Genomic DNA, 15,762 nt, shown 5'->3' on the forward strand with positions numbered 1-15,762 from the left:
CATGGTTCTTGTTCTTTCTTTTATTAATGTATAGTATCACATTGATTGATTTGTGGCTGTTGAACCACGCTTGCAGCCCAGAGATAAATCCCACTTAGTCTTGGTGATTAATCCTTTTAATGTACTGTTGTACCCTATTGGCTAGCATTTTGGTGAGAATTTTTGCATCCATGTTCATCAAGGATATTGGTCTGTAATTCTTTTTGATGGGGTCTTTGTCTGGTTTCAGGATCAAGGTAATGGTGGCCTCATAAAACAAGTTTGGAAGTGTTCCTTCCGTTTCTATTTTTTGGAACAGTTTCAAAAGAATAGGTATTAATTCTTCTTTAAATGTTTGGTAGAATTCCCCTGGGAAGCCATCTGGCCCTGGGCTTTTGTTTGTTGGGAGATTTTTGATGACTGCTTCAATTTCCTTAGTGGTTATAGGTCTGTTCAGGTTTTCTATTTCTTCCTGGTTCAGTTTGGGTAGTTGATACATCTCTAGGAATGCATCCATTTCTTCCAGATTATCTAATTTGCTGGCATAGAGTTGCTCATAATATGTTCTTATAATTGTTTGTATTTCTTTGGTGTTGGTTGTGATCTCTCCTCTTTCATTCATGATTTTATTTATTTGGGTCATTTCTCTTTTCTTTTTGATAAGTCTGGCCAGGGGTTTATCAATCTTGTTAATTCTTTCAAAGAACCAGCTCCAAGTCTCGTTGATCTGTTCTCCTTTTCTTTTGGTTTCTATTTCATTGGTTTCTGCTCTGATCTTTATTATTTCTCTTCTCCTGCTGGGTTTAGGCTTTATTTGCTGTTCTTTCTCCAGCTCCTTTAGGTGTAGGGTTAGGTTGTGTATTTGAGACCTTTCTTGTTTCTTGAGAAAGGCTTGTATTGCTATATACTTTCCTCTTAGAACTGCCTTTGCTGCCTCCTAAAGATTTTGAACAGGTGTGTTTTCATTTTCATTTGTTTCTATGAATTTCTTTAGTTCTTCTTTAATTTCCTGGTTGACCCATTCATTCTTTAGCAGGATGCTCTGTAGCCTCCATGTATGTGAGTTCTTTCCGACTTTCCTCTTGTGATTGAGTTCTAGTTTCAAAGCACTGTCATCTGAAAATATGCAGGGAATGACCTCAATCTTTTGGTACCGGTTGAGACCTGATTTGTGAGGTAGGATGTGATCTATTCTGGAGAATGTTCCATGGGCACTAGAGAAGAATGTGTATTCTGTTGCTTTGGGATGGAATGTTCTGAATATATCTGTGAAGTCCATTTGGTCTAGTGTGTCATTTAAAGTCTTTATTTCCTTGCTGATCTTTTGCTTAGATGATCTGTCCATTTCAGTGAGGGGGGTGTTGAAGTCCCCCACTATTACTGTATTGTTGTTGATGTGTTTCTTTGCTTTTATTATTAATTGCCTTATATAATTGGCTGCTCCCATTTTAGGGGCATAGATATTTACAATTGTTAGATCTTCCTGTTGGATAGACCCTTTAAGTAGGATATAGTGTCCTTCCTCATCTCTTATTACAGTCTTTGGTTTAAAATCTAATGTGTCTGATATAAGGATTGCCACCCCAGCTTTCTTTTGGTGTCCATTAGCATGGTAAATGGTTTTCCACCCCCACACTTTCAATCTGGGGTGTCTTTGGGTCTAAAATGAGTCTCTTGCAGACAGCATATCAGTGGGTCTTGTTTTTTTATCCAGTCCGATACCCTGTGTCTTTTGATTGGGGCACTTAGCCCATTTACATTCAGGGTAACGACTGAAAGATATGAATTTAGTGCCACTGTATTGCCTGTAAGGTGACTGTTACTGTATATTGTCTGTGTTCCTTTCTGGTCTATATTGCTTTTAGGCTCTCTGTTTGCTTAGAGAACCCCTTTCAATATTTCTTGTACGGTTGGTTTCATGTTCACAAATTCCTTTAATTTTTGTTTGTCCTGGAAGCTTTTTATCTCTCCTCCTATTTTCAATGACAGCCTAGCTGGATATAGTATTCTTGGCTACATATTTTTCTCATTTAGTGCTCTGAATATATCATGCCCGTCCTTTCTGGCCTGCCAGGTCTCTGTGGATAGGTCTGTTGCCCATCTAATGTTTCTACCGTTGTAGGTTCCAGATCTCTTCTCCCAAGCTGCTTTCAGGATTTTCTCTTTGTCTCTGAGACTCGTAAGTTTTCCTATTAGATTCCAGGGTGTTGACCTATTTTTATTGATTTTGAGGAGAGTTCTCTGTGCCTCCTGGATTTTGATGCCTATTTCCTTCCCCATATTAAGGAAGTTCTCTGCTATAATTTGCTCCAATATAACTTCTGCCCCACTCTCTCTTTCTTCTTCTTCTGGGATCCCAATTATTCTAATGTTTCGTCTTATGGTATCACTTATCTCTCGAATTCTGCCCTCATGATCCAGTAGTTGTTTATCTCTCTTTTTCTCAGCTTTATTTTCCATCATTTGGTCTTCTAGATCACTAATTCTCTCTTCTGCCTCATTTATCCTAGCAGTTAGAGCCTCCATTTTTTATTGCACCTCATTAATAGCCTTTTTGATTTCGACTTGGTTAGATTTTAGTTCTTTTATTTCTTCAGAAAGGGTCTCTCTAATTTCTTCCATGCTTTTTTCAAGGCCAGCTAGTATCTAAAATCATCATTCTGAACTCTAGTTCCGACATCCTACTAATGTCCGTATTGATTAGGTCCCTGGCAGTCGGTACTGCCTTTTGGTTTTTTTTGGGTTTTTTTTGCGGTGATTTTTTCCGTCTTGTCATTTTGTCCAGAGGAGAATAGATGAAAGAGAGATCAAAATGCTAACAGGGTAAAAATTTCCCCAGAAATACAGACACTAAACAAATCAGGAGAAACCTGAAACTAGAGGAAAAGAAAGGGAAAGAAGGAAAAAAGAAAAAAAAAAGAAAAAGATAAAAACAAACAAACAAACAAAAAACAAGACAGAATATGATCAAATATGATCAGGCTGGTGCATAGATCAGTGCCACACACCAGATTTTGGGCGTATTTTGAAGAAAGTGCCTCCCAAGATTTGAAAGAACGAAAAACTTATATATGTACAAAAATAAGGGTTAATACGATGAAGGGATGGAATATGACTGTAAAGATGAAAATTATAAAAGATTTTATAAAAGGAATTAATAAGATAAGAAGTTGGTTGAAAAAAGAAAGAAGAGGATTTTAAAAAAAAAAGGGAGAGAATGTGATCAGGCAGAAGAGTAGAACAAAGCCATACACTAGAGATTTAAGGTATATTTTGATCTGTTAGAAGAAACTGTATCTCAAAACTTTATAGAGAGGACAACTTTATATATATATATACACACACACATATATATTATACACCAAAAATAAGGTTAACTACTATGAAGGGATAGAATATGACTCTAAAAATGAAAAACAAAAAAGATTTTTTAAAAAAGGGATTGAAAAGATGTTGGTTGAAAAAGAAAGTTTAAAAAAAATTAACTTTGAAAGACTAAAGAATCAGGGGGGGAAAAGCCATGAATTCTATGTGCAGTATTCCCCTAGCACTGGAATTCTGCCGTTCTCATTGATCAGTAAACTTGGTCTTGGCTGGCTGTTCTTCCTCTTTTGGGGGAGAGGCCTGTTGCTGTGGTTCCCAAATGTCTTTGCCGGAGGCAGAATTGTCCCACCCTTGCCGGGTTCCGGCTAAGTAATCTGCTCGGGTTTGCTCTTGAGAGCTTTTGTTCCCTGCAAGCTTTCCGTACAGCTTTGGAGAACGAAAGTGAAAATGGCAGCATCCCAATCTCCGTCCTGGAGGAGCCGAGAGCTCAGGGCCCCATTCCTCAGTGCGCCCCCCAGAGAAAAGCAGTCAGTCACTCCCGTCTCCCCAGTCTCCGGCCGCACTCCGTGCTCACCTGGCCTGTGACCGAGCATTTCTATCTCTGGCACCCGACCCCGTGTGGAGTCTCCACACCCAGCAGATCCTTGTGGTGCACTCCCGCGCCGTTCCTCCCCAGGGGAGGAAGGCGAGTCTCCCCGGCTCTGCTGCTTGTTGGGTCCCTGCTGGAGGAGCAGTGGCCCTACTGTGCTGCGGATCACGGTTTATGGCAACCCTGAGCTGAGAGCCCACTCCTTGGCTCCATCTATGCAGCCGGCTTCCCTGCTCCAATACCTGGGAGCTCTGCCTCACTCAGGCACTCCCAGTCTTTCTGTGACCCCAAGGGTGCTGAGACCACACTGTCCCAGCAAGGGTTCCGCCCCCCGCTTAGCCACTGGAGCAATGTCCCTCAGCAGAGCTGACTTCTAAAAGTTCCGATTTTGTGTTCCACTGCTCTATCACTTGCTGGTAGCGGCTGATGGAGGCCCCCTCCCCCGCTATCTTCCCGAATATCACCTCGGATTCACTTCTCTGCATGTCCTACCTTCCAGAAAGTGGTCGCTTCTCTGTTCAGAGAGTTGCTGCTATTCTTTTCTTCCATCTTCTGTTGAGTTCCTAGGTGTTCAGAATGGTTTGATCCCTATCTAGCTGAATTCCTGAAATCCAGGTCTCCTACTCCTCCACCATCTTGCTCCTCCATCTTTTATAGTATTGATGCATAGGTATGTGTCCTTCAACAACATGCTTAGTTTTGCTTGTCTTTGAACTTTGCATACATATAGAATCACATTGCAATGTTTTGCTCCACGTTATGGTTCTAGGGCTCATCCATCAGACATGTGTAGCTGTAGTACACTGGTCAAAACTGCCATATAGCACTCCACATAGGACTACACCAAAATTTTTTGATCCATTCCACTGTCAATGGACATCAGTATTACAGTTTTCTTGGCCATTCCTGTACATGTCTCCTGGTCTATGTCTACTTACTAGGGTAGTGATTCTCAACCCAGGCTGCATGTTATAATCATCCAGGGAGCTTAAAAAACTATTGATACCCAAACCTCACTCTTGGAGATCCTGATTTAATTGATCTGGGGTGAAATCAGCACCAGTAATATTTAAAAGCTCCTCCAGGTGGGGAGGTGGGGGGGGATGGGGGAAATAGGTGATGGGGATCAAGGAGTGCACTTGTGATGAGCACCCAGTCCTGCACTGAAGTGTTGAATCACTATATTGTACACCTAAAACTAATATTATACTGTACTAACTGGAATTTGAATAAAAACTAAAAAAAGTCCTTCAAGTTAAAACAGTGTCCTCCAGGTGATTCCAATGTGTAGCCCGGATTAAGAACCACTGCTTCTTGGTTCATAGGCCAGCTAATCTATAGGATTCCTGAGTCATACTATCAACTATGCTCTTCAACTATAGCAGATGATGCCAAAATTTTCTCAAGAGGGCTTATAATTTTATAGTCCTATCAACAGGGTCTGAGAGTTCAGACTGTTCTAGAGACTCACCAACACCTAGAGATGTTAAACTTTTTTTTTCTGATAGTGTAAAATGGTATACTATAGTTCAATTTGCATGTTGTTGATTACTAATCTTTTCAAATGTCATTGTCTATACATGTTTTCTCTTCTATTAGGTTCCTGCTCATGTCTTTTGTCCATTTGCTTATTGAGCTCTTTATTTTTTTCTTACTGATTTGTAGGAATTCTTTAAATATCCTGGATAATTACCTTTTGTCCTGGGCCTGAACCCAGGCTCCATCCTATAACTAGCTCTGTGACCTTATGCAAGTTACTTATCCTCCATTAGTGTGTTTCTTTTTCATAAAATGATGTCACAATACCACTTGTGAGGTTTATAGAGAATATACATGAAGCACATAGCCTGGTGCCTCACACAGCGCAGGTGTTCAATACATTTTTTTTTTAAAGATTTTATTTATTCATTTGTTAGAGAGAGAAAGAGAGAGAGCACAAGCAGGGGGAGTGGCAGGCTGAGGGAGAAGCAGACTCTCTGCTGAGCAAGGAGCCCAACATGGGACTCGATCCCAAGACCCTGGGGCCATGACCCAAGCTGAAGGCAGACACCCAACCGACTGAGCCACCCAGGCATCCCAAGGTGTTCAATACATTGTGGCTATTATGAAGACAGGTTTAAATATTAACAAGGATACTGACCATGAAATATTATTCTAGGCCTACAGAGTTTATTTACAATAGATAGGTTGTTTTGAGAAATCCTGTGGTGTAGAAGTTAAGATCACTGGTCCTGGAGAAAGACAAAATGCTGTGTGACCTTAGGCAAGATACCCTCAGTGTCACTCAGTATTCTTTGTGATATGGGATAATAACAGAACTGACCTGAGAGGGTTGTTGTAAGGATTAAATGGGTAAAAGAAATGTAAAGACCCTCAGGATAGTAAAATCACTAAGATGATTTGAAATTTTCCCAAATCTCCACTACAAAAGACATTTTTCTATAGTATACTGAGAAAACTGGTTGCTTTCAATGATCTGTTACTTGGGCGAGAAATCCCTCACAAAGGAAAGATGGAAGAAATCACGTAGCAACTACTCAGTAATAAATCCTTGATGATGGGTATAACAGGATTAAGGATATAATATATAGTATATATAATACACTAACCTGAGGGAATCACTGAAATATACTCCACTCCCAAGATTTCCAATGTCTGTTCTCTTTGTGCCACGATCTTCAACTACTTTAGGTAAAAGCAACCCACTAAAAAGAAAAAGACATTCCAGTGATTTACTAGAAGAAAGGTATCTTTTATTGTAGCCTCATAATTCTAGCAGAGACAGGTACTATTTAAGGACATGCTAAATGAAATAAGCTAGGCACAGATAGACAAATACTGCACAACCTCACATATATGGGGAATCTAGCAAAGTCCAACTCATAGAACCAGAGTGCAGAATGGTGGTTTCTAGGGACTGGGGGTTGGAGAAAATGGGGAGATGTTGGGTAAAGGGCATACAAACTTTCAATTTTAAGATAAATAAGATAAATACTCTTTGCTAAGAACAGATCTTGTGTTCTTACCACAAGAAGAAAAAAGATAACTCTGTGAAGTGATGGATGTGTTAATTACCTTGACTGTGGTAATCATTTCACAAAGTACATGTACATTAAGTCATCATGTTATATATCTCTAAAAAATCACCTCGTACAACCTAAATATATACAATTCTTATTTGTCAATCATACCTTAATAAAGCTGGAAAAAAATACACCAATTAAAAGACAGTAAGTAAATAAAGAGCATGAAATGAAAGGCAAAATGTATTTCAGAGTAATCCTACAGAAGGAATTCCACGTGTTGTTCAAATATACCAAACTATGATCATTTCTCACCACTGTTTTGGTCAGCCCTGAGATGCTGGCCATTTTTCCTGCCTCAGGACTCTGTCTCCTACCTGTTGAGGCCCCCGGCGCTCAATAGAACCATGTTTAAGCCTAATGCTGACTGCATTTCTTTCTGGCTCAAGAACTTATGCAGGTTTCTACTGGCCTTCTAGCATTGCTAAGAACTCTCTGCAATCAAAGTTAAACCATGGTTATCTCTGGAAAGGTGGATAAAAGGAGACTTCTGCTTTTATTACATAAATACCTACTGTTTGAATTTTGCATTATGAAATGTAATTAATTTTGTAAAATGGTTTTTGGGTTTTAGTCCTACTTAAAGTTTATTTAAAAAAAATTTTTTAGGGGTGCCTGGGTGGCTCAGTTGGTTAAGTGGCTGCCTTCGACTCAGGTCATGATCCCAGGGTCCTGGGCTCGAGCCCTGCACTGGGCTCCCTGCTCAGTGGGAAGCCTGCTTCTCCCTCTCCTGCTCCCCCTGCTTGTGTTCCCTCTCTCACTGTGTCTCTCTCTGTCAAATAAATAAATAAAATCTTTTAAAAAAACTTTTTAAAAAAAATTAAAGCCATTTTTCAATTAGTACCTATAATTTTAGATTTTAAAAAATTTATTTATTTATTTATTTATTTATTTATTTGCGGGGTGGGGTGGGGGAGGAGCAGAGGGAGAGGGACAAGCAGACTCCATCCCCACCAAGCTTGGAGCCCGACATGGGTCCCATCCCAGGAACCTGAGATTATGACCTGAGCTGAAATCAAGGGTCGGATGCTTAACCGACTGAGCCATCCAGGCATTCCTAATTTTAAATTTTTAAATCTTTCTTCTGTGTGGAGTTTATTTAAGTGTGAGGAATGAGGTAAGGATCCAATTTTGTATTTTTTCCAGGTAGTAATCTGTCCCAATATATAGCATTGAAGAAATTATCTTTCTTCCACAGAAATAAAAGGTACTTTTATCATATACTAAACCTTCTATGTTTTTACATTTACTTTTGGATTCTTTATTCCGTGACTCATCTGTTCACGTACCACCTCACTGTTTTAATTAACATAGCTTTATAAAATGTTTTTAGTGTCTGACTGGTTAATTCTTCCTCATTAATCTTCTTTTTCTGAATTACCCTGGTAAAATCAAAATTAAAAAAATATGTACGGTAGAATCAGCTTTTTATTTCTTAAAAAAATATCTTGTTAGCACTTTTATTGTGATAGCTCTAAATTTATAGGTTAACTCAAGGAAAATTGGCATCCTTCTGGTTAGTGCAAGTATCTTTTGGGTCCTTCAATGGCAGTTTAAAATTTTTTCCAGATGGATCTTGTATATTTATGTTTCTTCTTAGGCATTTTTTTTCTTCTTAGGTATTTAATTAAGGATCCAGATGTAATCATATCCTCCCCTGCTCCCGGTGACTGCAGTTCAGCTCTAATATTAAGTGGTTATTAAAAGCAAACAGAAAATTAGAGTTATGTTTTGAATAGATAACTCACAGTATCTAGGTAACTCTAATTTCTAGACCTTTCTTCTTAAGTATTGGATGTTCCCTAGATTAGATACACATAGAAGAGCCATGAAATAGAGAATCCCCTTTCTTCATATGATACTGTTTTCAAGAAGCAATTCATACCCATGTACTATACTTTAAAATATATGTAGTAATAAGTACATAATTTAAATTACACTTGTTACAATTTAAAGTGTTTGGTTTTCTCTGGAATGCAATCAGCTGATTTTAACTGAAGAGGCCCATGTAATATGGGAAAAAAATAGGAAAAAAGGGTAGAACACTTCATGTTCATGAGGCTGAAACATTTAGAAAATAAAGATGGTATCCTCTTACCGGGACAGGATCCCTACAAAGCTTTGTACAGGAGATCCATGCAGTAAGGACTTCACATTGCCAAGCTGGCTCAAAAACTCTGTGGCTTCATTCACTCTGCCAACTCTAAATATCTGCAAGATGTCCACTGGACCTTTGCTGTAAAAAGTGGAAGAAAAACCTTGAGACTGCATAATCAAAAGCAAAATTAAAAAAAATCATTATTAGCAGAAAACGCAAAACAGCCCAAATGGCCATTATTATGGAATGGATTCAGTGAATCACAACATAACATTTCTTGGAAATATGTAGTCATTAAAAAAAATCACACTCTTAAAAAATAAATAAGTATATGAAGTAAACCTCGTAGTAAAGTAAATTTTAAAAATAGTTTACAAAACTTTATGCATGGTATGATCTCAAATTTTGTCAAATATATAATATATATAATACATATAATATATAGATGAAATTCATTCATGCATTCATTCATTCAACAAATACACTCTGGAAGCACCTGGGTGTCTCAGTCAGCTAAGCATCAGTCTACTGATTTCATTGGGGACATGATTTCAGGGTCATGAGATCAAGCCCTGGGTCAGGTGCCACACCAAGTATGGAGCCTGCTTGGGATTCTCTCTCTGCCCCTCCCCATCTTCTGCTCCCGCACGCATGTGCTTGTGCTCTCGTTTCTCTCTCTTAAAAAAAAAAAAAAAATACATGCTATACACTCTAGGCTGAGTATTCTGCCAGGCCCTGGAAGTGAGATAATATGGTCTCTGGCTTCATGGGGCTTGAATCCTAATGGAGAGAGACAAAAATTAAAAATTAAAAGCTAACAAATAACTGATTTTAAGTTTTACTCAGCAAGCCAACCAGGTTCAGAGAGAGGATGGTCAAGAAAGACCTGTCTTTGAAAGTGACAATTACTGCAATATGACATAATACAGTATATATATATTTTTTAATTTTTTTATTGTTATGTTAATCACTATATTACATCATTAGTTTTTGATGCAGTGTTCCATGATTGTTTGTTCATAACACCCAGTGCTCCATGCAGAACGTGCCCTCCTCAATACCCATCACCAGGCTAACCCATCCCCCCACCCCCCTACCCTCTAGAACCCTCAGTTTGTTTTTCAGAGTCCATCATCTCTCATGGTTCGTCTCCCCCTCTGACATACTCCCCTTTTCTTCCTCTCCTGTTATCTTCTTCTTTTCCTTTTTTCTTAAAATATGTTGCGTTATTTGTTTCAGAAGTACAGATCTGTGATTCAACAGTCTTGCACAATTCACAGCGCTCACCGTAGCACATACCCTCCCCAATGTCTATCACCCAGCCATCCCATCCCTCCCACCCCCAACCACTCCAGTAACACTCAGTTTGTTTCCTGAGATTAAGAATTCCTCATATCAGTGAGGTCATGTGATACATGTCTTTCTCTGATTGACTTATTTCACTCAGCATAACACCCTCCAGTTCCATCCACGTCGTTGCAAATGGCAAGATCTCATTCCTTTTGATGGCTGCATAATATTCCATTGTGTATATATACCACATCTTCTTTATCCATTCATCTGTCGATGGGCATCTTGGCTCTTTCCACAGTTTGGCTATTGTGGACATTGCTGCTATAAACATTGGGGTACACGTACCCCTTCGGGTCCCTACATTTGTATCTTTGGGGTAAATACCCAGTAGTGCAATTGCTGGATCGAACGGTAGCTCTAATTTCAACTGTTTGAGGAATCTCCATACTGTTTTCCAGAGGGGTTGCACCAGCTTGCATTCCCACCAACAGTGTAGGAGGGTTCCCCTTTCTCCACATCCCCGCCAACATCTGTCGTTCCCTGACTTGTTAATTTTAGCCATTCTGACGGGTGTGAGGTGGTATCTCATTGAGGTTTTGATTTGGATTTCCCTGATGCCGAGCGATGTTGAGCACTTTTTCATGTGCCTGTTGGCCATTTGGATGTCTTCTTTGGAGAAATGTCTGTTCATGTCTTCTGCCCATTTCTTGATTGGATTATTTGTTCTTTGGGTGTTGAGTTTGATAAGTTCTTTATAGATTTTGGATACTAGCCCTTTATCTGATATGTCGTTTGCAAATATTTTTTCCCATTCTGTCGGTTGTCTTTTGGTTTTGTGGACTGTTTCTTTTGCTGTGCAAAAGCTTTTTATCTTGATGAAATCCCAAGAGTTCATTTTTTCCCTGGCTTCCCGTGCCTTTGGCGATGTTTCTAGGAAGAAGTTGCTGCGGCTAAGGTCGAAAAGGTTGCTACCTGTGTTCTCCTTTAGGATTTGGATGGACTCCTGTCTCACGTTTAGGTCCTTCAACCATTTGGAGTCTATTTTTGTGTGAGGTGTAAGGAAATGGTCCAGTTTCATTCTTCTGCATATAATACAGTATATATTTTAAGACCTAACTGGTTGCTTTGGGAAAATCAATTGGCTGAGGCAGGAGCAGAAAGAGCATCCGGAAGCAGGTGAGACATCAGTGTCTGGACTAAAGGTGGCAGCAGTGTGAATGAAAGACGCCAATGGATTACAGACATTTTGGAGACAGAACTGACAGGGTATGGTGATGTGGGGATGAAGGAGAGTTGACAGTGGCTCTGGGTGGGTGACTAGGATGGGGAAGCATGGGGAAAGACTGGGGGACTATGGAGGGACAGAGTTGTGGGGTACAGGATGTAAGAGAGCCTATCCAGCAGGTTTTCCCAACTCCTCGTTCTTTGGCGTCACACTGATAGCTTGACACTAGCTATAGTAGGAGTATTTACACCACAGAAACCAACAGTTATTATAAGTCAGGACTTTTATTTCAGAGAGCTGGCTTCCCAGTACACCATTAGATGTGGAGAAGAATCAAATATTGAGTTTGAGATATATTCTACACCAACATGTTAACAGTGGTCATATTATCTCTGGGTCATCTCTGGGTGGTGAGATTTGGGTGATCTTCAATTTTCATCATGCTTTCACATATTGTCTAAACTTTCAGCAAAGAACATGAATTTTATAACTAGAAAAAATTAATATGAAATAATCATCATTAGTGAAATGAAATGGAGAAAATCTAATTCTTCACAGCAGCAGAATCCCTCCATAGGGAGAGATCCACTTTTGTCATATGAACAGTTCAACATCACTTGGGTGTGAGGTGAGATCTCTAAGGCCTGCCTGAGTTACATTAGATGCTTGAACTGCACTCCCCTCCCTAGGCTTGAAGACATGGCTCTTCCTTTTCTTTGATTCCCTGGAAAAAGTCATTTACTCTCCTCCTGATTCTACCTTCATTGTTACTAGTTTCTTAATTAGTATTAGATCCTAGCAGATACCTACGGGAGGGTCAAAAGTCAAATCAAAAGAAATAAAAATAATTTGATTATATATAAAAGTGAAATCTGGAAAAGAGCTATAGGAAAAGATTTTTTAATTGACATAAAATTCACATAATATAAAATTAACCATTTTTAAGTGTACAGTTCGGTAGTATTTAGTATACTCAAAGTGTGCAACCACCACTTCTATCTAAACATTTCAGCACTACAAAAGAATACCCCATACCCATTTAGCAGTCAGTCCCCATTCTTCCCTCTCCTGGAACTAGGCAATTTGCTTTCTGTCTCCATGGATTCGATTTATCTATTCTAGATATTGCATATAAATGAAATCATACAATATGTGGTCTTTTGTGTCTGGCTTCTTTCACTTAGCATAATACTTTTGAGACTCACCCATTTGTAGCATGTATCAGCACTTCATTCCTTTTTTTTTTTCTTACCTCATTTTGTTAATCTATTCAACTCCTGATGGACATTTGGGTTGTTTCCATCATTTGGCTATTGTGTATAGTGCTGCTATGAACATTCATGTACCAGTATCTGTCTGAGTACTTGCTTCAGTTCTTTGGGGTATATAACAAGGAGTGGAACTGCTGGGGCAGATAAGAAATCTGTGTTGAATTTGTTGCGGAACTGCCAAACAGCAGCTGCGCCATCTGACACTTCCAAAAGCATTGTATGAGGGTTCCAATTTCTCCACAACCTCATTTAACACTTATAATTTTCCTTTTTTTTTTTTTCAAAAAATATACTCATCTAGTGGGTGTGAAGTAATGTTGAGAACGGCATTTGAGGATGACTGACAGAGGAAAGCAGAACACAATTTTAGATAGGTCTGAATTAGTCCATAAGGGAGGCATAGATGGGTGTGGTTCTAGCAAGGCGCTGGAAAACCAGTTCTCAAAAGAGCAAAACCCACATACGACCCTGATTTGTAGCATTTGCTGATTTCCATGGTATAAATCTTCCCACCATAGCCAATCTCAAGTTACTAATTGTACTCAGTTCACAAAATTCCTAAAAATGTACAACTGGCCTCCGCAGTTGGTTCAAGGGGCTGCAGTTCACCACCTTTGGCTCTAAGCAGTGTGTGAGGCTGATTAAGGTTAGCCTGGCCCTTTATACCTAATGAGAGTCGAGATGCCAGAAAGGTGCAGGCACTGGAGTGCTGGGAAGTTACATTAGTGGGATGAATGACTAAACCAACGGAAGTTACTCTCACCCTCAAGAATAATCCATCAAATTAGTTTCTGAACCGTGAAGCTGGGTCCAGGTTCTCAGAGGAACTAACGCCCAAAGAGGGCTTGTCAGAGCAGCTGATCCACATGCGTTTGTTGTTATTGCTGCTGCCCTGGGTTGTAGAAAGCACATGGGCACAAGCAACACAGACTCACAGTCAATGAGGAAACAAATGTGACTGACGTTTAGGGGTGTCCTATCTCTTAATGTATTTTCCAGATTTTCAGCTGAGGGTTTTCATGCCATGGAGTGGCCATTTTAGAAGCTGCCACGCATATAGTCCTGCATCTTAAAATCTTAAGGGGATTTTCCTATATAATATCCTTCAAAACAAAAAAAAAAACCTCGTGATTTAAAATTTTTAAATTTAATTCTCAGCAAGATTAGGTAAACTTGAAATTATTTTGAGTAGAGTAGTAGAGAGTGTTTTCAAGCACAGAATACTGTCCCAAGGCCTATTATATACAGATATATATATAATCCAGCATGGAGCCCAACACGGGGCTTGAACTCAGGATCAAAACTGAGCTGAAATCAAGAGTTGGACACTTAATCGACTGAGCCACTCAGGCGTCCCCAAGTCCCTTTATAAGCACAGAAAAAAGTAATCTGTCATCACAACATAGCTACCTTGTTACAGAGGATTAAATTACATACGTAATTATGGAGTAGTTCTTTAACAGAATCTAAAATAGTATTACATAATAACGGATACTAAGACATTTCCTTTATGCATACCTGTGATTATTCTGTAAAACCTCTTTTCTAACTCTGAAAAATTCTTCAGTGTTTTGTTCAACACGCTCAATTTTGCATCTCAAAGCTCGGTATTTGGCAAGGGATGGGGGGTTGGGTTTGAACAAATTAGTTTCACAGACATTAACCATGTCTCTTATTAGCTGTAGATGGAAATAATACAAGATGTTAGAATCACTATATATCAAAATATTTAGCACACGTTACACTTTCTCAAAAAGACTGGAAAAATAAGATTTCCCCCCCCGAAGTCTTTTTTTAAGGTTTTATTTTTAAGTAATCTCTACACCCGATGTGGGGCTTAAACTCACAACCCAGGGATCAAGAGTTGCATGCTCCACTGACTGAGCCAGCCAGCAACCCTCCCCCAAAGTTTCTGATCAATATGTAAATAGCACATTAAAGGTAATACCTTTCTTATATATTGTGCCCTCAGGGGTGGCATAATATACTATAATAATAATAGCGTACATCAGGATAGCACATCATTGTTGATTAAGTGTTTTCTGGTACATTGTTCCTCTAATCCACACTACAGCACTGGTCTTATTAGATCTTATTGTCCTCATTGTATAGATGGGGAATGTGAGGTTCTGAGAAGCTGAATTAATTGCTCAAGATTCCACAGCAAAGAGGGGGTAGTGACTAAATAGGAACGCACATCATCAGAATTCAAGTCCATTTCTGTTAGCAAAACTTCAAGAAGCATGTTCTGTATGCCAGGCATTGTTTCAGGTTTGAACCATACAAAAATGAGTAAGACATGGTTGTCTTCCCTGAGAGGGAACCTAAGTATACTTAGTATACCCATAGGTCATGGAGCTTGGAGGAGGGAACATAGCTCCTACATAATCTGAATTACGTTTATTATAGGGATGTATTGCTTTTACCATCTTTGAGATGAAAGAGACATTGACAGGGGAGCCCTATCTTGCCTGCCACACATCTTTATGACCTCAATGTGGGGAGGGGCTAACTGTAATTCAAATACACCAGCCATAAAAGAAAAGACTGATACATTTTTCTATATAAAAGTAAAAAATTTCTATATGGTAAAATAGAACAGGTCAACCAATCACCCCAAATTCACCATAAGAAAGTAAAACAAAACAAAACGAACTATAGAAAATATCTGCAACTCATATCCCAGACGAAGCTCCCTAACTTATTAAGAGGTTCTAAAAATCATGAAGAAAAATAGCAAGATCCAAAAGAAAAAGGGCCAAAGGAAATAAATAGACAGTTCACAGAAAAAAAAAACAAACACATAGACTAAATATAAATTCTGTAACGGAGAGGTCACTTCTCATCCATAAAATTGGTAAAGTCTAAAAGTTTGACAAATACACTTGGTAAAACTCTAG

The 15,762-nt window shown here is 39.1% G+C and overlaps 1 protein-coding gene across 9 annotated transcripts in view; it reads right to left on the bottom strand.

Moving 5' to 3' along the window:
* PARP4 (poly(ADP-ribose) polymerase family member 4) overlaps nt 1-15,762 on the bottom strand; it is a 112,646-nt gene that overhangs the window by 72,937 nt on the left and 23,947 nt on the right. For all 9 annotated transcript variants that reach the window (XM_073894805.1, XM_073894803.1, XM_073894806.1 and 6 more), the window contains 3 exons: nt 14,381-14,541; nt 9,074-9,211; nt 6,502-6,597 (listed from right to left, as the gene is read on the bottom strand). In XM_073894805.1, coding sequence (XP_073750906.1) covers nt 6,502-6,597; nt 9,074-9,211; nt 14,381-14,541 — 395 coding nt within the window. The remainder of the gene's footprint in view (nt 1-6,501; nt 6,598-9,073; nt 9,212-14,380; nt 14,542-15,762) is intronic.

This window comes from Callorhinus ursinus, unplaced genomic scaffold (genome assembly GCF_003265705.2).
Source record: "Callorhinus ursinus isolate GAN/ISIS: 27379988/994484 unplaced genomic scaffold, GSC_fseal_2.0 scaffold7, whole genome shotgun sequence".
NCBI classification, from domain to species: Eukaryota; Metazoa; Chordata; class Mammalia; order Carnivora; family Otariidae; genus Callorhinus; species Callorhinus ursinus.